The sequence below is a fragment of the Globicephala melas genome, chromosome 6, assembly GCF_963455315.2.
Source record: "Globicephala melas chromosome 6, mGloMel1.2, whole genome shotgun sequence".
Lineage (NCBI taxonomy): Eukaryota > Metazoa > Chordata > Mammalia > Artiodactyla > Delphinidae > Globicephala > Globicephala melas.
Window position 1 is genome coordinate 45,397,178 of NC_083319.1, and position 21,590 is coordinate 45,418,767.

General features: G+C 39.3%; 1 protein-coding gene across 3 annotated transcripts in view; it reads right to left on the bottom strand.

Moving 5' to 3' along the window:
* RORB (RAR related orphan receptor B) overlaps nt 1-21,590 on the bottom strand; it is a 195,919-nt gene that overhangs the window by 44,343 nt on the left and 129,986 nt on the right. For all 3 annotated transcript variants that reach the window (XM_060300842.1, XM_030876997.2, XM_060300841.1), the window contains exons 2-4: nt 19,960-20,045; nt 15,593-15,734; nt 6,924-7,325 (exon numbers count right to left, since the gene is read on the bottom strand). In XM_060300842.1, coding sequence (XP_060156825.1) covers nt 6,924-7,325; nt 15,593-15,734; nt 19,960-20,045 — 630 coding nt within the window. The remainder of the gene's footprint in view (nt 1-6,923; nt 7,326-15,592; nt 15,735-19,959; nt 20,046-21,590) is intronic.

Here is a 21,590-nt window from a genome sequence, read left to right on the forward strand (position 1 = left end):
ATATATGTGTGTATTACTTATAGTGTAAATCATGTTTATATATGTTTAGAGCCTTGCTGGTCACAAAGTACTTTTGTATACATTATGCCATTTATTCCAGTTGTGGAGAATCATTGCACTGAGCACGACAGTAGAGTGACTACAACATATTACTAGGTGAGTTAAGACATCTTTTTCAGATTGTTAAAGGATATCTAGAAAGATACAGATTTGAATGACTCTAGGGAAGAACTATAGTGTCCTCTGTCCCAGGATGCTCCAGAATAATTCATGGCCGTGGACTAGTTAATACTATAGTTGTGACCATGGTAAAGATCTTTTTTTTTTTTTTGAGATAGAAGACAGGATTCTGGAAATAAGCAGCCTCTTGGGATGTAGTCTATGGAAAGCAGAGAACAAGGTAGTATGAAAATTTCAGAGGAGTCAGGTAAATCCCTCTCAAGTGACCAAGGTGATGTGGGTAGGCCTGGGGCTCAGTCAAGACCATATCTTTATTGTTCTGTCCCCCTTTTTCTTTCAAGAGGGGTTTGGGGAGGTGGTCAGGTTGAAGTGGGCCAGAGAGGACAGGTCGATTTGCCCTGAAGTATCCATACAGCAGCTCACTCTTTACTTTGTACATGAACTAGGGATGGTTTGAGATTGGCCACCAGCCTCTCATTGATCAGCTCCTGGCTGTCCTTGATGTTCATTTTTTTTTTTTTTTTAGGAGTGTGGATGAAGAGAAGAGGCTGGTGCACACTTCTGATGTGACTGTGGTTATTAACTTTATAGTTGACAGGGTCACTCCACCCCATGGAAATTCCCGAGTGTGGTCCTACTCCTTGAGACAGCTGTTTCAGCATCGGTCAGGATTGCCTAGTTGCCTGTAAGTCCCCTCCCCTCCTCTCCACTACCCTACCCTTCTCCTTGGGAAGTGGCTGGAACAAAGGGAATATTTGTGCACATGGCCAAAGCTCCCACCAGGAGTTGGGAGAACCATAATCCTTCAAAGTCACTGAGCCCATCTGCCTTATTTTTCAGATGAAGAGACAGAGCTCCAGAAAGCTGAACTAATTTTGAACAAGTTCACATGGCTAGTATGTGAACTAGCCATCAGGAGTCCCAATTTCAATGTCCCTTCCCTAAACTGCCTGCATAGGACCTGTGTTTGGGTGAAGGTGACAGGGGTGTCAGATGACAATGGAAGTTCACAAGATGTCTTCCCTCAAGGCAAGAAAGAAAGAACTAAGACACTGGATTTTCATGTCCCTTACTGCTTGAATGCTTTTTCTCATTAGTTTAGTCTACTTTCGTTCATTTTAATGACTTACTAGGTACTTGCTCCTAAATTGAATGCCTACCTGTATTTGATAAAGGTGCCACCAGAGGACATAGGAAATACATAGCTGGAGTTAAATTCTATTCTCTGTACCATTTCTGAATGAGTAGTTGAATATGCTTAATAGGTTTAGGCAGTTGTAAAATATTTACCTGTAAAAGCCTATATCATTGAAGCTGCTGTCTTATGACCATAGCACCTGCTTGGGGTTCTTAAAACAACTGAAACACCATGAACTTTTACAGAATTTCCCCCAATAAAACATCACTAGAAATACCTTCTATGTGTCCATGTAGCCTTGATGAAAAAAATAGTACATTACAGGGATTAGATCACCTTTAGGCCAATCCCTTTTTGTAATCTCCTCTATTAATACTCAGCTTCTGTAATACATGAATTTGCTAAAAAAAAAAGAGGTTTATTTCTATTTTTGATGTTTAAAATTCCAGGCTCCATAAATAGACCACAAAAGGAATATGAAAGTAAATCTACATTGAAGATTACACAGGAGGGGTCAATGAATTCATTGATTTCATTGTCTTTATCTGGAGAGAAAATTACTGAACAGCAAACTCAGATAATGTTTGTAAAAGGCAATCTATCCCCTTAGCACTGAAACTAATTTGATGGATTTTTTCCCTGTTTTTAAAAGCATGTTGTTTGGCTGTTTGAATTGTCTTGTTGTCTGGTACCTCATGGATACACTGTCAATCATCTCTGAGCTTAAATAAGCTTTCATTAAGAGTATTAGTCCTGCAGAATCCTCCAACCCATCTGAGGGCTATAGTGGGGGAGCAAAAACACGACCTTCCATTTTCTCTCTCTGCTTGTTTGCCAGTCTTCCTATAGCCAGCTTCCTTTCCCTGCCACCAACCACTGCAAAATTTTATTTGCAAAGATATAACACCTCCACCATGCCAGCTTGAAGTAAAATTCCTGCTAAACCCAGTTAAACCTGATGCCTAAATATTAATTTGCAGCTTACTTTTGCCCTTCTCTTATTTTATGGTGTTTTGTCCTATGGAATTTTGAGAAACCCAAGCATATTATTCTGGAAATGTTTCATGCTTTCCTCCTTGCTTACCCACATTTTCTTTTCAAGTCCCAAGACTACGGGAGTAAAACATTCCTGAAAAGAGCTGTGGCACAGAGTAAGCAATACCCCCCATCTTCTTCACCTGCAGAAGAGTTTGTGGTATCGTCATGCTCGGGATTTAGAATACATGGCGTTGAACTGCAGTTATTTATTTTCATGCCTGCCTCCTAGACGGTGAGGACAGAAACCGTGTTCTCCTTGCCTTGAGTGCCTGGCACACACTACCAAACGTAAAATAGCCGGCTAGTGGGAAGCAGCCGCATAGCACAGGGAGATCAGCTCGGTGCTTTGTTACCACCTAGAGGGGTGGGATAGGGATGGTGGGAGGGAGACGCAAGAGGGAGGAGATATGGGGATATATGTATATGTATAGCTGATTCACTTTGTTACAAAGCAGAAACTAACACACCATTGTAAAGCAATTATACTCCAATAAACATGTTAAAAAAAAAAAGAATATGTTTTTGAAAGAATGCCTGGAAGTGTAGAGTAGTAGAATGAGCTACATAAGAACTTAAGCTTTACCACATAACTAACTCTGTGCCTGGGAAAATCACTCACTCTTTCTGACCCTTAATTTCTTCATCTGCGCAATGGGATGATTTCTTCACTTCCCACCTGAAGGCACTGGTAGGAGGCTTAAATTGGCTAATGTGCATGAAGGCATTTTCTGTTTCCGTCTATCCATAAGGTATTATTATTAGGGTTCCTGAACCTAGAAGTCTGTAGTTCCTTTGGTGCACTTTTAGAAAGACAATGGTTTTTCAGGAGGAATATTCCTGACTCATAACACTCAACTAATTGACTTTTGGGGATCTGCATGCTGTTGCTAGTATTGTTTTACGGTTCTTAAACATGCATTTTTATTAAAATTTCAAAACTGTAAGACTGTATTCTGTATGGGCTAATCCAAAAACTGTGTTTTTTTGTTTTTTTGAATCTGCTTTTACAATGGTCCAATCAGAATCATGATCTGGTTGTACAATTTCATTGTTCTCTCAGAAACGAGAGGAAGCAGATCAGTACTTCTAGCAGCCAAGAGTGATGTTAAAAAATTCTCTCGTGTGATATAGCCTCAATTCACACAGTCAGAATGTGGCTAAAATCACATTTTCTTTTTTAAAAGGTTTTATTTTATTTTTTGGTCACACAGTGTGGCTTGCGGGATCTTAGTTCCCTGACCAGGGATTGAACCTGGGCTCTGGCAGAGAAAGCACCAAGTGCTAACCACTGACTGCCAGGGAATTCCCCACATTTTCTATATTTGTCAGCACAGGCTTCTTTCTATGACAAATTGTCACCAGCCAGATTAGTATAGATCCTTGTTAATCAACTCAAGTCAAAATGTCAGCGTGCACCCTCTGTAAGCTCCTTTGTAGCGCCCAGTAGGACGTCAGGTAGGCAGCAAACACCAAGCAAGTCTTGTTGTGGGAATGCCATTAACTTGGGAGGGGCGGGAAGAAACATAGTTAAAATAGTTTTTAACTATTTTAACTAATATAGTTTTGATGTTACTTTGACCTGGGTTCACATGCTTACTTTGCTTTTAACAAGTTTCGTAACTTCTGAGCCTCAATGTTTTCATCTCTAAAATGGTTATACGAATACTTACATAACAGGCATAATAGGGTTGTTATAAGAGTTGAATATTGCTAGGCACCATGAGGGGCTCAATAACAGGTAATTAGGTAATGACCAAGAATGTTATTAAGTAATAATGAGATTAATACCATTATAATATCAATTATATTGATAATAATAACGATGAGGCTTCTGCATGACAGAAGCTGTTCTAAGAATTTTCAAATATTAACTCACTTAATCCACACACACAGGTAGGGATTATTATTATCTCAGGTTTACAACTGAGACTCAGGTTGGGTAAACTGCCTGAGGGAAAAGGAACAATGAGGTTTTGAACTCAGGCAGTCCGACTCCAGAACCAAAGTTCTTAACTGCTGTACTACACCACTGATGCCCTCCTGCCCAATTAGACTGTTATGCATTCAGTGCTTTAGTGAAATGAGTGGCAGTTTTTTGGATCGTGCAGGAAAGCATAGTGCATCACACTGTTGTGGCTCCGTTCGACACTCGAAGGAGTTTGTGTCCACTAGATGGCATTGCCGTTTTAACGAAATGGGAACCAAGGCAATACTTAGGCTTAGGAGCCTGCTAAATTTGAGAGCACTAGGAGAACAACCTAATTGCATCCCTAAAAGTCTGATGGAAGAAATCTCCAAAATTTAAGGCAGATCTAGAGATCTCTAAAGACTAATAGTATCTTGAAATAAGTAAGAAAAATAAATGCTAGTTCATTTTGGGGTCAATGTCTGTGTAGAAAATCTGGATGAATTTGGAGTTTCTCTAGTTCATAGAGGAATAGACTCAAGGCCAGGAGGAGAATGACCTGGGTAGGGTTACTTGAACTTCATGTTTCTGGCTGTAGTTTTTTTTTCTGTAATACCTCCTACTGATTCTAAATCACAAAGAAATTGTGATTTCTGCATTCTTAGAAGTCTTTCCTTTTTGGGTATGGATCAGATCATCCAACAATTGTTTTTGTTTCAGTATGTTTTAAACATGTGTTCCCAATCAATAGCAAACTCAGGAACTTAGATACTAAGTAGGATAAAAGCAAAAAATGGTGCCTATTTCCTTTTCCTTTTAACATGTCCCTTTGGAAAGACCTAGTGACTCCACTTAAACAGATTGTCCCCTATTGATTGACAATGCAGTTTGTGAATATTAAGCCCATAGCAAGTAGCAGGATAATGGATAAGCACAAGGACTGCAGAATCAGACAGCCTGGAATGGAAGTTGCCTCTATCATTTAGTAACCAAAGGACCCTGGGCAGGTCATGAGACATCTCTGAGCCTCTGTTTCCACATCTGTAAAATGGGAGTAATAGTCTTACTTATCATATAAGATGCTTGTGAAAATTAAATGTGTGTGAAGTGCCTGTGACACAGTCACAGGTTAAGGAGAGCAACATAATGAATATTTTTGTTATTAGAGCTGATGTGTAGTTTTCTATGTCTCTCAGTTGTGGATGTCGTCACAGGTGTTATGTCAACCACTTCTTTACTCCCTGCCACAGGCTGAATTGCTAAGAGAGAAAAATAGCGTTTCGGGTTTTATAACTGTGTCACGTCACTTCTTCCTCAACCAGATGGTAGAAGTAGCCAAGATACATATGGCGTGTCCTTCGTTATGTGTTCACATCAACTTTATTTAAAACACTCGTAGGCTTTAGGCTCCTACTCACAGTTTAGACAGAGAAGGTGATTGAACACGTGGTGGGCAAGTGAGAACAGCTCAGAGTTACTGAGCACTTGCGGAGTGCCAAACATGGCTCTGTTTTACAAGTATTGACTCATTTAATTCTTACAACAACGGTGTGATCTGTGAGCTAACGTTTTTTGAGAAAAAAAGAACACCGAAAAACAGGATGAGCAAACCAGGATTGAGAGACTTGCTTCAGCTCAAATAACAGGCGACGGATCCAGGATTTGAATTCAGGTAGCCTGGTGCGTAACCACTCTTTTCTGCCACCTCTCAGGGCAAGATGGCAGTCTCAAAGACTCCCGAGCTCCACACTGCTTTCCCTGTGCACTAAGTACTGCGTGAAGCCTGCTGTAGCCACTGCCTGCTAGCTCCTCCGGGCTACTGTTAACATACAGCTCTGTTACCCAGGAGGGTAATGTGTTAAACCTACATCCATATTTTTATGGCAATTAGTTAATAAAATCAACTGATTAGACGGTTAACAGACTCCTAAGCTTAACAGGGTAAAACAAACCGGCGACAGGTCAGAAGAGAGAGTGCACTCTTGAAGACCACTCCTTAAAGAAGGATGTTGCAGAAGCAGGAGGGTCTGCAACCGATGCAACCGTGCCTGGGACTTGCCCTGCTCAGAGGGGCTTATTTGTTGCCCTTCTGTAATATTCCAGACTACACTTATTTTACTGCCAGTAATTCAGACTCTATTCCCACGTAGAATTCTTGAATTCAGATTTACAAGAGGCTTAGAGGTCTTCTGGTCTACCCCTCTGCCTTTACACAGAAGGAAACTGAGGTTTGTCCCCAGTTATCTTAGATGGAGAGTTGGAGCCCTGTTCATTCAGTTACTACATACTGCTTCTATATCCCTTAGCTATTTCACTTTTAATAGCATCACTTTGAACACTTGCTGAAATTTTCTTGTTTATACCAATAACATTTTTCCTTCAGTGATGAACCCAAATTCAACAGATAGCATCTGTTCCTTACAGATCGCATCTTTCTATTCATGATTTTTTTCCTTCTTCCTTTGCTTGAAATAAACTTGTATGGGCCATGGGAACAGTGACAGTTATTAGACTATATTTTAAAATCCATTAGTTTCCTCACTAGAAGCCATAAATGCAAGTAATTCAACTTAGACCTAAGAAAATGATCTTACTAAACAGGACCAAGGCGATTTCAAAGTAGAATTTCCAAAAATGAGCCGGAAGGAGATTTCCACTTACCGATTTCAGTCATGGTTATCCCTGGTGCTAACTGCCCGTTGTTGAAAGAACTATAGGTAAACAAGTTGGGTACGGATGTGAGGTCATAGATAGGTTCTTGCTTTATCTGTTTGATTCCAGTCACGTCAAGTCCTGACTGATCAGGGGACGGCTGGCCGGAATCCACGTTGTAATAACCCTCGGACTTGGGCAGGTCCATGACGTGTCCGTTGGCGTAAGTGCCACTGGCCTCGTTGCTCAGGTTGCTGAGGCCATTGCTGATGCTGCTGCTGTACACCCTGGCAAGGGCTTCCGCCTCCCCACTCTGCTGCTGCCGCTGCTCCTGCAGCCGCTGCTGGTGCTTCTGCACCTCAGCATACAGGCTGTCCCTCTGCTTCTTGGACATCCTCCCAAACTTCACAGCTGGGTGGGAGACAAAAGCAGAAAACAGCACTTGAGGTTCTCATTCGCATTAACCACCTTAAGTCCAAGGGCTCATGGATGGCTGTCCCCTCAACATAAAATGCACCAAGTCCCAGTACCACAGCCCAAGAGTCCATTCGCTTGCACTCCACATTTGATAAAAGGTTATACTCACGGGTGTCTGTACTGGTTTATGTGCATAGTGAGAACTAAATCTAAGCTAGGAAGAAAGGTACAAACTTATAGATGTATTTCTCATTGACACAAAGTTAGAAGGCATATTTCCTCATTCTTTCTTACTTGCAGGGAAAAAAAAAGAATTCACAAAAACCCAAAACTACCACGTAGTACCTATTCAAATGTAGACCAACACTCATTATTAGCTTCCCTCCTGAGCATTACGGTTTCTAGATTGCCAGATAGGACCCTATTATTTCACTATTTTCTAAATAGCACGTTGGGTAAGACCAAGGATGTGAAGCAAGGTGAGAAACACAATTTCAAGGAAACCACATCATTTACCTTTGATTGGATTTGGGGATCAAATGAAAACAATCTTTGGAAAATAGCAATTTCGTGAATACGATACCCAGCAAGTGAGACAACAGTAACCCTTCCTTTCTTATTCTACCATCCCCAAGTTTTATACTGCCCCCCTCTTCTGGAAAAATCCTTAACCATCCTGAGGAAGAAGGAGAAAGAGGCTCTGTCAGTGGTCATAGAGTAGTACAAAGATGTTTTGATCTGAATTCATTGTTTCTTATAGAGCTTAACCTCCTGAACTGTTGTGGATCGAGACATTTTTCCTCACATGCTGTCAACTCCCGTTTAAGGCTGTGAACGTCCGGAGTCGAGGGGCCACCTTATCTGAATCATCAAGCATGATGCCCGTTCGGCTCATGTTAATGGTAGGGACTATGGTAAACTTACAGGTTCCCTTTTGAGATTCTGCTTTCTTTTCTTTTGTGACACTGTTCCCGTCACCGGCTGGTGGTGGGAGCTCAGAGAATGTGGGAAGAAGAGAATGGAGAGTAGAAATAGGTCCAATTTCTGGATTCAGTCAGTAGAGTTGATGAGAATAACTTCTGAGAATGACTAAATGGTGAAGTGCTTAAGAACTCTCCAGCACCAAGGGCCCACAGAAGAGATTCTTGTTGTGAAACAGCTGCCATTTTACCCCCCGATATTCCTCCAATATTTATTTTCTCTTTCCAGTGGTTATAGAGCTACCAAAGTTTATCTGAGCATAGGCTGTTCAGAATGGAGACCACATTTCCCAACCTCCCTCACTGCCAGATGTGTCTCTGTGATGAAGTTCTGGATAACAGGGAGCAAATGGAAGCGCTGCATACAGGTGTGTGTCCTGAGGCTCGCCATTCTCCTTTCTGCCTGCTGGATTGTGGATGTGAGGGATGGATTTAGAGCAGCCCAAACTCTTCCTATCTCCTTAATCTTGAAAAACCCGTGTTCTGGTTTTCTGACACTGCCTAAGTAGGAAAACCAAGTGGCGATTATCCACTAATTTTTCTGAATAAAGACAAGTAATCGGGTTAATCCAGACCAAACTCCCCATGCCACCTCAGCTGTCATTTTTATAGGTATTTTTTAAAATGATTTTGTTCATTTCTTTTTTTTCTATTTTTTTAACATCTTTATTGGAGTATAATTGCTTTACAATGGTGTGTCAGTTTCTGCTTTATAATAAAGCGAAGCAGCTATACATATACATATATACCCATATCTCTTCCCTCTTGCGTCTCCCTCCCACCCTCCCTATCCCACCCCTCTAGGTGGACACAAAGCACCGAGCTGATCTCCCTGTGCTATGTGGCTATGGATAAAGAAGATGTGGCACATATATAGAATGGAATATAACTCAGCTATAAAAAGAAATGAAATTGAGTTATTTGTAGTGAGGTGGATGGACCTAGAGTCTGTCATACAGAGTGAAGTAAGTCAGAAAGAGAAAAACAAATACCTATGCTAACACATATGTATGGAATTTATAGGGTTTTGAATCATTGTGTTTAACTTTGTAGAGACAGGGCATTAAATTCTGTTTCTCAGAGACAAATATATTTGCTTCCTAACTGCAGTGGTATTTTCAGCTTGTCCATGGACAGAATTCTGTAGTTGCTTTTAGAGAAAGCTTTCTATCTTTATCATTCCAAATAATTTACTCTATATCATTCTCTAGGGGGAAAAAAACCCTTTTAGTATACGAAAAAACTAAATCATGGTAAGTTTTGATTCAGAAAAAACTTTTTCCCCCCAAGAAATGTCACATGCTTCTCCATTCGCTCACCCCCTTTGCATTCCTGTAGATTCGGAACAGCTCTTTGTGACAGAGATAGAGAGGTGAATCCAAAATTTATGTCTACTGCTGTAGGTTAAGATTTTTGTTTTGGCTGGAGTAGACCTACTTTCTGCCTTACTTTAGTAGAACAGTTTTGCATTTATTCATTTAAAATTTATAGGGAGAAAAAATTAAGAACGAGGAACTCTTCTGACATGGAGACAAACATGTAGTGGCTCTTTTTAAACCTTTTTCCAAACCTAAACCTTGCTTTAGATTTCTATACACTTTAGGTGAAATACACATTGTAGCAGGTTGACTGCGTTAGTAACCCTGATGCTTCTTGCCTATTTGCCTGCTCTACCCCATGTAAACTTGCAGTGCCCTTTCATTCTGTGCCAGCATCCTGCTCCATCCCCTTGACTCAGGGTCATGTGATCTGCTCTGCAGCAATGGGATATTGACATATGGGGCACAAACAGAGGCTTAAAAAGTGCTTGTGTGATTGAGTGCCCCACCATGAAAAGGACATGCCTACACTAGTTTGCTGAAGGATAAGATATGTGAAACAGAGCAGAACCATCTCAGGCAAGGCCAACTACAAACAGGAGAGCTGTAGAACTGACCTGTAGCTGACAGCAGATACGGAAACGAGCCCAGTCAAGACCCTATACTGAACAATTTTAGGTTCAGAATTCTGCTGTTAACCATAAGACCTCACAATCAAAGCTAACAGTGTCAAATAAGTATGCTGCCAAGCTCTTTGCCCTGTAAACACCCGAAAACCCACTCAATGGTGAATAGTTAGGCCTCTTCCAAAAAAAATTGACTTATCAAGTCACTGAGCAATTTAAATATTTTCAAAGAAAAAACTTAAAGCTCCACAACATTTTGGAATTATCAGGCTTCATCCTAAATCAAGGACTTTGCTGACAATGGCTATAATACTATTTTAGAATCAATTTTCCATTCATTTCAGAAACACTGATGAGCCAGTGTTTCAGTTTTATGCCCCTTCCTTTAATAAAAGTGGTGACATATTTGGGAAAAAAATTATAGTACTTGGCAAAATAAAGCTACTGAACTTTCCTGATATAAAAATAATTTCTTGTCACTATTTGTAAATACATTTATTGTATTCATGGGCCTATGTTTTCAATTTCATTTAATTTAATTTGTTTATTATACAGCAGGTTCTTATTACTTATCTATTTTACACATGTTAGTGTATACATGTCAATCCCAATCTCCCAGTTCATCCCAGCCCCCACCCCCGCTTTCCCCCCTTGGTGTCCACACGTTTGTTCTCTACATCTGTGTCTCTATTTCTACCTTGCAAACCGGTTCATCTGTACCATTTTTCTAGATTCCACATATATGCGTTAATATGTGATATTCGTTTTTCTCTTTCTGACTTAACTTCATTCTGTATGACAGTCTCTGGGTCCATCCACGTCTCTACAAATGACTTCATGGGCCTATTTTAACAAAGGCTATATTACTATTATATTTTCAAGTATTTGCATTCTTCTTACCACTACCCATTAATCAGAATGGCACATAGTTTACATGTTTGACCCTCTCAAACTTGAATTATTCTGTTAATGAGATTCACTTGAGTACGGAGACAGCCTCTTGTTAAACTGCTAGCTCTCAAAGAAACTAGCACAATTTGTATACATTGCAAGTGCTTTATAAATATTCAGTGATGATAGTATTTGCTCATGATATGCTCTTAACCCTCATTTTGATCCCACACTAGCAAAGAACCATTTTACGCAAAAGTATTGGAAATCGTTTCATATCTATATGAATTGTGGGATTCTAAATGGAATGGAAGTTTTTGGAGTAACTATACAGCAAAGATGATGCTTCTTCAAAGATTTCTGCTTCCTACCACATGACAACTAGACACATGTTTTTGGTATCAAGAGGAACCCCGTTGTAGAACTATCATCTATGACTTTCCATAGTCCTTTTGGAAATTATTTTATCTTACTATCTTTGGCTGTAAAATGCTTTATGTTTATATCTCACTACTTATCAAGGAAACTAGTCTTAATTTAACTTTAAAATTTCAAGGCTATGCCTTTTTATAGTGCTTTAAGATTTGTAGAAAAAAATCGGATTCAGTCTACCCAACCCTATTCATAATTTTAAAACATTCTCTCTCTTCCCCTTCACTTCTCCAACAGAACTTCCTGTGATTATGGAATATTCCCTGCACTTTCCAATATGGTAGCCACAAGGCACATGTGGCTTTGAGCACTTGAAATATAGCTAGTGTGACTGAAGAACTAAATTTTAAATTTTATTTAATTGTAATAAATCTAAACTTAAATTTAAATAGCAACACGTGGATACCACACTGGACCATGCCATTCTGGATAACAAGAAGCTAAATCTGTGACACCTGCCCGTGTAGGGCAGCTTCCATTTTTTCATAGAGGCATGTCACTTAGGAGGACACATACTTCATTATTGCAAGGTGAGTATAATGCTTTTTCTTTGAGGTGCAATATCTTCCTATTGATGCCAAAATATTTTCTGTTTTTTTTTTTTTTGGTAGTGCTAATACACCTGACACTGAAGATTCCGGCAACTAACATTTGTGAAGGGTCCAGTTAAAAAAAGAAATAAATACAATAGTGGAGAAGATTCAGTGCACATATGTATGCTGTCACTTCACACACACGTATACATGCAATACCTTCACCTTTTTATACACATAAACACATGTGTATGTATTCCAAGTGGATTTGACTTTTGATTCTTTGCCAATGCTAAATTCGAACAAATTTGTTACTGCTGAGTTTGTTGTCTACTCATATATCTCCCATGACTAATACGCCACTATAGAAGCTGAAATTCAGGAGAGAATGAAAGTCCAGCAGAGTCAACAGTTATATCAAGCCATCTACTAGCAGTCATATTGTTTTAGTGACCAGATATGGTGAAGTAAATATTCTTGGAGCCAGGCATAACTGACAGAAAACAAATGCAAATATTAAAATGAAGATGCTACTTTATGTCTGAGGGAAGCTGGGTGATGTGTATATAGAAGTTAGGTGTGAGGGCATCTTACCTTGGCTACTGGTACTACTGCTAAAGCACTTTGAAAATATCTGCTTCATCAGTAGAAGGTAGGTATAATAAATTAGTGGCAGGACACATACTACCTCTTATTCTTGAGCCCTTACTAGACATAGCTAATTAACCATAACCTCAGGGCTTCATAATCCTTTGATACCACATACTAGGCATTACTTATCAATAGGAGATAAAACCTGTTTAGCTTCCCAGGTATTAGTGTGACTTATTTAGTTTAAAGTACCCTATATATTCAAGGCTTATAACAAACTTCCTCTATATAAAGAGTAAAGAAGAATTTGTTTTCCCATAGACAGAATCACGTTTTTCTTCTGCTGAAGCCTCTTCTCCTCATTCCCAGCCACTACTATCACTCCTGAGCATTTCTCCTCGCCATTAATCTGACACAAGCCATGCTAAGGAGGCATTTTGAAAGATGTCCCTGGAAGCCTCAAGATTGTCTCTGGACCTAAAATTAAGATGGATCATTATCCTTAATCCTCAGCATCCTTAGATACTATCTTGCTTTTTCTTGCACAGAAGTTTATGCTGTAGTAAATTTCTTCCCCCTTGAGAATAGACGGCGGCTCTATCCATAAACGATCCCCACATCCCCACCCCCGCCCCGACAATATATTTCTTTTATGTCATGAGATTCAGACAACCTCTTAGATTTTGTGGGCTGACGTCACTGAATCTGCCTTGGACCATATGCCCATCCCTTGCTCATGATTCTGTTCACCAGCACAGACCCACGTGATCTCTCTTTCCAAATAGATACTTCCTTTTATTGTAGGAAGAAGCAACAAAGGCAAATACTCAATGGCTTAGTCTCTCTGTAGAATTATTAATGAAACTTTTCAGATACTGTCAATTATTACGCTGCCTCCATATTACAGAAATGAAGTACAAAATTATCAACTCGAATTCCCACAGAATTTCACTAAAGAAATTCTGAAAACCATTTAATCTCCACCCTCCACTTTCTTCACTTTAGTTATGTGCAAGTACACAGGGCTACAAATTTACCCTACGAGTAAATGTATGTGATTCGCAAATCTAGAAAAACAAACAAACAAAATCAGCTAATACACAGAAAAGTTTTGGAAACCTACATCTTGTAGCTTTAGAAGCTACCTATAAACTGGAAGGCTCAACGTCAGATTCTTTTTATTTTGGGGGTTAAATATACCTCACTGGTATACTTTTGTGCAAGACAAGTTTATGTGGGTTGGAAATTAGAGAAATGGTAAACAGAAATTCAAGATGCAACTATCTGGAGAATGCAAGCTAAGAAGTAAACAGTGTATATGTTTAGAGACCATCTATGCAGAGCTAAATTTATCCAAATGACTAAAAGGCCCGCATTTAATTCAATAACTCATAAAATCCCTTTATACCAAGAGATAGTGCATGCCAATTATCTATATTTCTTTAAAATCTAGAAGTATTTCTTTTTTTTTTTTTCTTTCTTTTTTGGTCCACACTGCCTTGAACTTCATTCCAGGGAGTGTGACCAGAGACACAGAATCCACAGTGATTCACGTAAAGAGAATGACTATCAGGGGCTTTGTCTGTGTCTCAGGCTCTAGGTAAAAGAGAATTCCATGATTCATTCAACAAACACTTAGGTGCCTGCTTTTAACCAGACCCTGAGGGGACAGTGGGAACAAGACAGAAACGGCCCCAGGACACAGGGCTGCTCATAACCCAGTACAGGAGTGCTACGGCCAACATCAGTGGGGAAAGAATCCGTTTGGATGAAAACTTAAAAATGGACACAAAGCTAGATGAAATTCTTTGTGTGAGTTTATTTGTCCTCTTTCATTAATCTAAGAAGTTCAGTTGGGGTGCCAAGTCACCCATTTGGATTGGGCGTGAGGTGGACTACACACCTGAGTCTATTCTGAAAGGGACACCATCTACAGAACCCTTCTAAGACGTGGAGCTCTGCTACAGCCTTTCTGATCTTCATCATGCCTCTGAATAGTCCACATCCATTAATTAAGCTTCTGGGCTTCCTCCAGAAGCAAGGTCTGTTCCTTAGCATCTCCACATACCAAGCAACCTGTGCACCAGTCAGACTTACCCAGTGACCAAGGGGTCCAGGTCTGCCTGGGACTTTCCAGTTTTAGCTCAGAAAATCTCACATCCCAGGAAGTCCCTCATTCACAGGCAAACTTGGACAAGTGGTCACCTTTAGATCTAGGACTATGTGGCTTTCATCTAACCTAGTTAGCACAGGTTGCTCCATGAGCTACAGAAAAGTCTTTCCTTTCTTCCTATGTTATAGGCAATACTATATATTTATTTGCTCTTACTTTTCCTCTTAATACACTGCCAGCATGTGGTTTTCTTTTCTTCTTATCCCTTTGTCTAGAATTCTTCCAGCAGCTTAAACAGACTCCAGCAAAGCATCCATTTGATGCATGCATAAGATTCAAGCCATTTCTGTTTAATCATGTCACTGCCCTAGAGTGACATATACGTGGTAACCAGCATATTATTTATACTTCCTGGCTCTGAAATTGTTTTTAATGGAAAATTCTTTTTCAGTTATCCAGCCTTGCAATTAAATAATTTTGAATGAAAAAAAGAAAAGCATACATTTGAAAGCCTTCTTTTTTCTTTTACATCTTTACTGGAGTATAATTGCTTTACAATGTTGTGTTAGTTTCTGCTTTATAACAAAGTGAATCAGCTATACGTATACATATATCCTCATATCTCCTCCCTCTTGCATCTCCCTCCCACCCTCCCTATCCCACCCCTCTAGGTGGTCACAAAGCACTGAGCTGATCTCCCCATGCTATGCGGCTGCTTCCCACTAGCTCTCTATTTTGAAAGCCTTTAAGTCAGAAGTAGGAAGGCGATGCCTTACCATCTCTCGACATTCCTAGGGCAAGACACTTCTGCAGTCGGCAGTGTTGGCAACGGTTTCTGTTGGTTCTGTCAATTAAACAGTTTCTCTGCCTCGGGCAGGAGTAAGAGGCATTGTTCTGCTGGCTCCTTCTAAAGAATCCCTAGAGGGAGAAAGAGAATGGGAGGGAGATAAATTTATAAGAAGCGACCATTAACAGAGATGATAGCTACATTTTCTACAGTGAATGTCGTTAACTGAGTTCACTTTTTAAAATTCTTTGGCTACCTCTCCTTGGACTGCTTACAGATGTTTCTACTGGGGAAAATTTGGACTCTCTGCAGAGATATGAAGGTATCATTCATTCATTCATTCAATCAATGTGTACTAAAGACATCCGTGATGTTCTATGCAAAGTAAAATAGAATAGAGTTCCTGCCCCCAGAGAGCAGTGGGAAGGGAGTGGCAGAGGAGAGTGTCACGTATGACAAAACTTCATGGGGACAGTAACACAGGAGTGTGTCAAGTGCTGTGGGAGTGAGAAACTCTGGGTACTGAGTAGTGTGGGTTCCATATGCGCCACTATCTTCCTAGTTTCGAAGATGCATTTTTATCCATTTGGAAATTTTTGTATTTGGCCAGAATGTATCTGGAAGGTTGTTTTTCTAAGCAGTGATGTACCTTAGAGTCAACCACATCTTTGAATAAAGGAAATATGGTATAAAAACTGCTCAGTAGAAAACAGACAATAAGTAAAAGCTGAATGAATGCTCTCTGCTTGGCCTCAGGCTGTAGCGATCTAGGAGGTCTTCATGCAAGTACGTTTAGGTCCTTCTGGTACAAAATGAACTGCCTTGGACCATACATCACCCTTATAAATAAACCCACAGCTGAGTCGATTATTTTTTTAATTCTTTGGATACCGCCCACCTTAGTTCTCTTACCAAAAATCCTACTGGGGTAAATAAACATTTTCTCCAGAGATATGAAAGTATCCTTCACCCATTCATTCACCTATTTAATTAGTTTCCCTCATCACTCCTTGTCCTTGAATTACAATACAGCAAAAGCGCAAAGTGCTACAAACAAAGCAGTGATCTACAAATAGATTTACCAAGAGAAATTTTAGGAAAAGATATCCTGTACTATCATCTCTCGGAAGGAGGAAGCCTAGAAAAGGTCCAGGATGGTCACGCAATGCCCATCTCGCTGAGAGGCCTGGACGAGGTCACTTGACTTCTGTCAAACAGTTTCCTCAACTATCAATGGGAGGATAGTGCAGGGCTGGGACTAGGGTGAGACGGGTGAGGCAATCACATTGGTCACACATTTAAGGGTTGCCAAAAGATGTGGTACTCAGGATAAACATTTTAACACTGATTTTACATGTTACAAATCAACATTAATGCAAACTCCCCAAAAGTTTACATAAAAACAGAATTAAAATTATCAATTTTCCTTTTGCCTCAGGCTTCCATATGGCTTGGCAAGGCACTGTAACAGAGAGCTTGGCCAACCTTATGAAAAGCCTCAGAAAGGGATGAGTGGCCAAGTACCTCCTTAGAGAGGAGTGCCAATTGGTTTTGTGGCTGTAATCCTCAAGCCATTCAACAACAAGAGCTAGTTTTGCCCCCACAGATCCATGCGTATTATTTATTTAATGAACCAGTGGTGGCAAAATAAGATATCCAATTGGCCAGTTTGTATGAACTCATGGAGCCCTTAAACAAGAGATCCCATCTAAGCCCCCAGAGGTTGAAATGATGTACTTCATATACTGTGAAAGCTGTCAGAAGGCATAACCTCAGCTCATCGGTCTTGATTGAAGATGACTTGGAATTTACATTTTACAAGAGAATTGTGTGGTTTTTACCTATGGATAGATACTCTTAAGTGCCACTTAGCAAAGGAGTTGACAGAAGAGACTTTTTTGAAGTCACAGCTACAGCCCTAATTTAAGGCCAGTTTGACATTAATTGTGAGACATTTCTTGCTTATCTGTTGCTCATTACTGCAAATGAGGTTTCTGGCATGAAAAAGAGATTTCGTTTTAAATTTTTATTGGATGAAAAGGAACTTGAATAAGTGCACAAGCGGAAATGATGTTATTTAAAATGGGTGGTTTATGTTGATCTGAAAACAGTATTATGAAAATTCAGAGGTTGATACTAAATGTGCTGACATTGATATCTTAGTCTGAGCAGAATTTCTTGAGTTTGCTATTTGGAGAAAAATGTAGCATATTTACAGATGTGGGTTTTTCCATGAAATAAAAAGAAGTTGTGTGGTGTACAGTATCATTTTGACTAAAACCTCAGAATATGCTTCAAAATGACAGCATAAGTTCTTTGATCCTGGATTGCTTCTTTAAATAGAAAAGATGACAGGAGCCTAAATACTCGTTCTTGACTATTGACCTGTTGGAATATATTTGTTCAGTAGTTAAATCTTTTTTGGAAATCACTGCTTAAAATGTTTAGTTCCTTAACATGACCATAGCTTCATATTTTGAAAACAGACATTTTCTAAATACGGCTTTATACAATGAAACACAAAACATTTCCACTTTGACACTGAGCTACAAAACATTTTTTCATGGGTACTGTGTAAACTAGACCAGAGCTCTTAAACTTGCATAATAAACCAACACGGTGGAAGTGATTTCACTGGAGAGGTGTCTGATTCCAAAATTATTAGTATTTAGGGGAATTCCCTGATGGTCCAGTTGCTAAGACTCTGTGTTTCCACTGCAGGGGGCATGGGTTCAATCCCTGGTTGGGGGAATAAATCCTGCACGCCACGTGGCATGGCCAAAAAAATAAAAAATAAGTTAAGAAAAAGAAAACAAAATTATTAGTGTTTATGAAGAAAACTGTTTGTCTATCTGCCCAGAGGAAGTAATAACTTATTCTAGAAGGGTAAAAAATTGCTGATTCGTAATTTTGCTTTAACGTGTCTTGTGATAAGTTGAAAAATTTGCATTAAGGTGAATAACATGCAATTCTTAATTATAGGTCTGCAGAAGAACAGAATACAAGGCACATCTCATGATGTTCAAAGATGGATTACTGCTAATCACCTCTAAAGCCAGTCAGTATGTTAATGGGTTAGGACATTTCATGTTATTCTGCCCCCTCTGCATCCCTCCCCTACTTTATTCTCATTTAGTCCTTTTTCTTTTCTTCCCTCCAGTTTCAATTCCAGGAATCATAATTTTTGAGACTATTATGAAGACACTGCCAATTTTTCACATAGCATGACTATCTGAGTTACAGTACGTTTTGTTTCATTTATATCTGAATGTCTTATAAGATTAAAGTTGGTTCTTAGAATTTTTGATTGTGCCGCATCTCCTTCAGTTTACTGACCTTAAATTAATGATTCACTTTGCTTGCATCTTTGATCAAAAATATAATTGCTTTTGCCAATAACTTTGCCAGTCTATCGCTTTCCCCTCCTGGACTATGTCTGCATTTCATTTGTTCTGGTTACATACTGCCCTTTAAAATTGCAGAACTGTTTTCATTTCCCCCTTGATATTTAGTCTCTCACCCTTTCTTTCCTTCTAAGGATTAAATTTAAACATTTACTCTTAAGTTTCAAATTTCTCTTATTTCAGATTAAGTCTATGTTAACTGCTATTCCTCCAGCTTTGTGTTTTAAAAATCAACTTGCTCATAGGAATTAGTCTGTCTTTGGAAGAATTGGTTGGATTTGTTGTGGAGGAGAACACTAGACTGAGCATGAAAAACAGAGAAAGAAACATGCTTTTGGCCATGTTCTTTCACTAACTAGATTAGTGACATGGGCCATATGACATAATCTCGTTTAGACCTCAGGATCTCATTGATGAAGTTGGGGCAGATGATTTTTAACTGATCAGAGATTATCTGCTCCACTTTTAACATTCCATGCTTCCAGTTTTCTTTTATTTTTCTGGAACATGAGAATAAAGGATGGTCACATGCATATTGCAACTGCTATCTCGACGGCTTTCTCAAGCAAATAAATAAATACATGGCCATTAGCTTATAATCTTTATTTTAACCTTTCATATTGATATAAATGTGATGGAGTTTACTGGACACAAAACTGTTAAAACAGTAAATCAGTATTTATAGCTCTGTAAATGTGAATAATTGAAGCTTTTAAATGTTAATCCATTTTTAAGCACCTGCTGATGAGTTAGACAATGACAAAAACGTAAAAGGCCAAAGAACAGAAAATCAACCCACCCACCCACCAAGCAAGAATTCCTCAGTGTCAGCAGCAGGCACAAGAATCCTTTAGCAGGCCTTTCAAAAGGTGTCACCTCTTGCACTGTGAAGTACACAGATGCCTGAGGCAAACGTGGATGCTGTTGGCAGTACTGAGTTAAAGTCCCATACCTTGCAGCCTTCACACGTGATGACTCCGTAGTGGATCCCAGAGGATTTATCGCCACAAATTTTGCATGGTATCACTTCAATTTGTGCTGAAAGGGGAAAACAGACATTTTTGAGCTTATGGAGTTGTTTTCTTTTCGCCCTCCGATCTCCCTTCCCACCTCTCCCCGCCATGGCTCAGTGTTTGAAGACACTAGGATGGGGGTGGGGCTGTGAGATCACCCACTTCTATTTGAACGGCCCCCAGCTGCTTCTTCTAAGTAAAGGGCATCCATTTACCATTGTTTGTTTTATTTTCCTCAAACTAAAAAATATAACCAGGGACCAGAAGCTTTCTAAACTTTGGCTTTCACTGTTTTCTCCTTTTTTTGAACTTGACCTTCATGTAGTGTGACTTAAAAATCCCTTGAACCTGTGGCTTTGGTTTTCTTATTTTGCACTTCAAACATTAAGTCACTGAGAATGATCACATTGCCTTATTTCAATATTATTTTACATAAGTAAATAAGGGAAACTGGAAGGGGTGGAGGTGACTTTATACATTAAGTGGTTGGATGATTACTTGTGAAAATGGCAATGATGAATCAGTTCAATATTTATTAAGCATCTATATATCCACTAAAATAATAAAGGTTGTTGACACAAGATAAGATATACTAATGACACTAATAATTTAATAAAACTAAATGAAGACATGGCGATATCAGGGGAAAAATAATAAAGCATATGGGTACTATTAGTTCAATAGGAACTGAAATAACTTCATTGGAGATGAAGACATTCTGATTTTGAATATTGTGTAGGAAGTACAAGGCAAAAGGCATTTCTGCAAGCAGAATGGAATGAAGGAGGCCCCGGATGATTGTGGCTTGTGATCGCTGAGACAAGCAACTTGGTTCTAATGGAAACTTGGGCCATGTGGTTGGATAGAGGGAATGATGTCAGATTATCAAGATCTTGGGAGTTAGGCAGAGGAATTTTCACCTGACATCACTGGCCATAAGGAATCAAAGAAGTGAATGAAGAAATGATGAAAGTGATGGTTTGGGTAATTTAGAAAGGTGAGTTTGGCAGGTTAACCAGACACAAATGGAAACTAACTAAAAGACTATTCCTAACCTGGGTGTTAGGAGCTGAAGGTGTGAGTTACATCGGTGGCAGGATAAATGGAGAGGAAGAAGCAAACAGAAAGACAGCTCAATGGAAGAGGTGAGAAGATAAAAGAAAGAAAGGATACAGAGGTGGAAATTGATGAAGAATCAAAGGTGACTTCTAGCTTCCCAGCCTTGGGTGTAAGATTAAATAGTAGGTTTGACATACATGGTTGGTTGGTAAGCTAACTCCTTTGTGGAATATGGTGAGGCACAGGATTTCCATTTTGCACGTGTGCAATTTGGTGTCATGTCTTGTAGACACCCGTGTATAGAATCTCTTGGAAAGATGATTTTAAGCCATCAGCTTTGAGGTTATGGATGAATCCATGATATAAACTTTATTTAGAATGTAGTAATTCCTACGTCACTGATAGTATTCTCAGTGTTGTTAAAATTATATACAGTAGGAAGATCTGCTATTCCTTCTCCCAATTTAAAATAATTATGCAAAATATGCTTCAAAATGCTTTATACATCAAT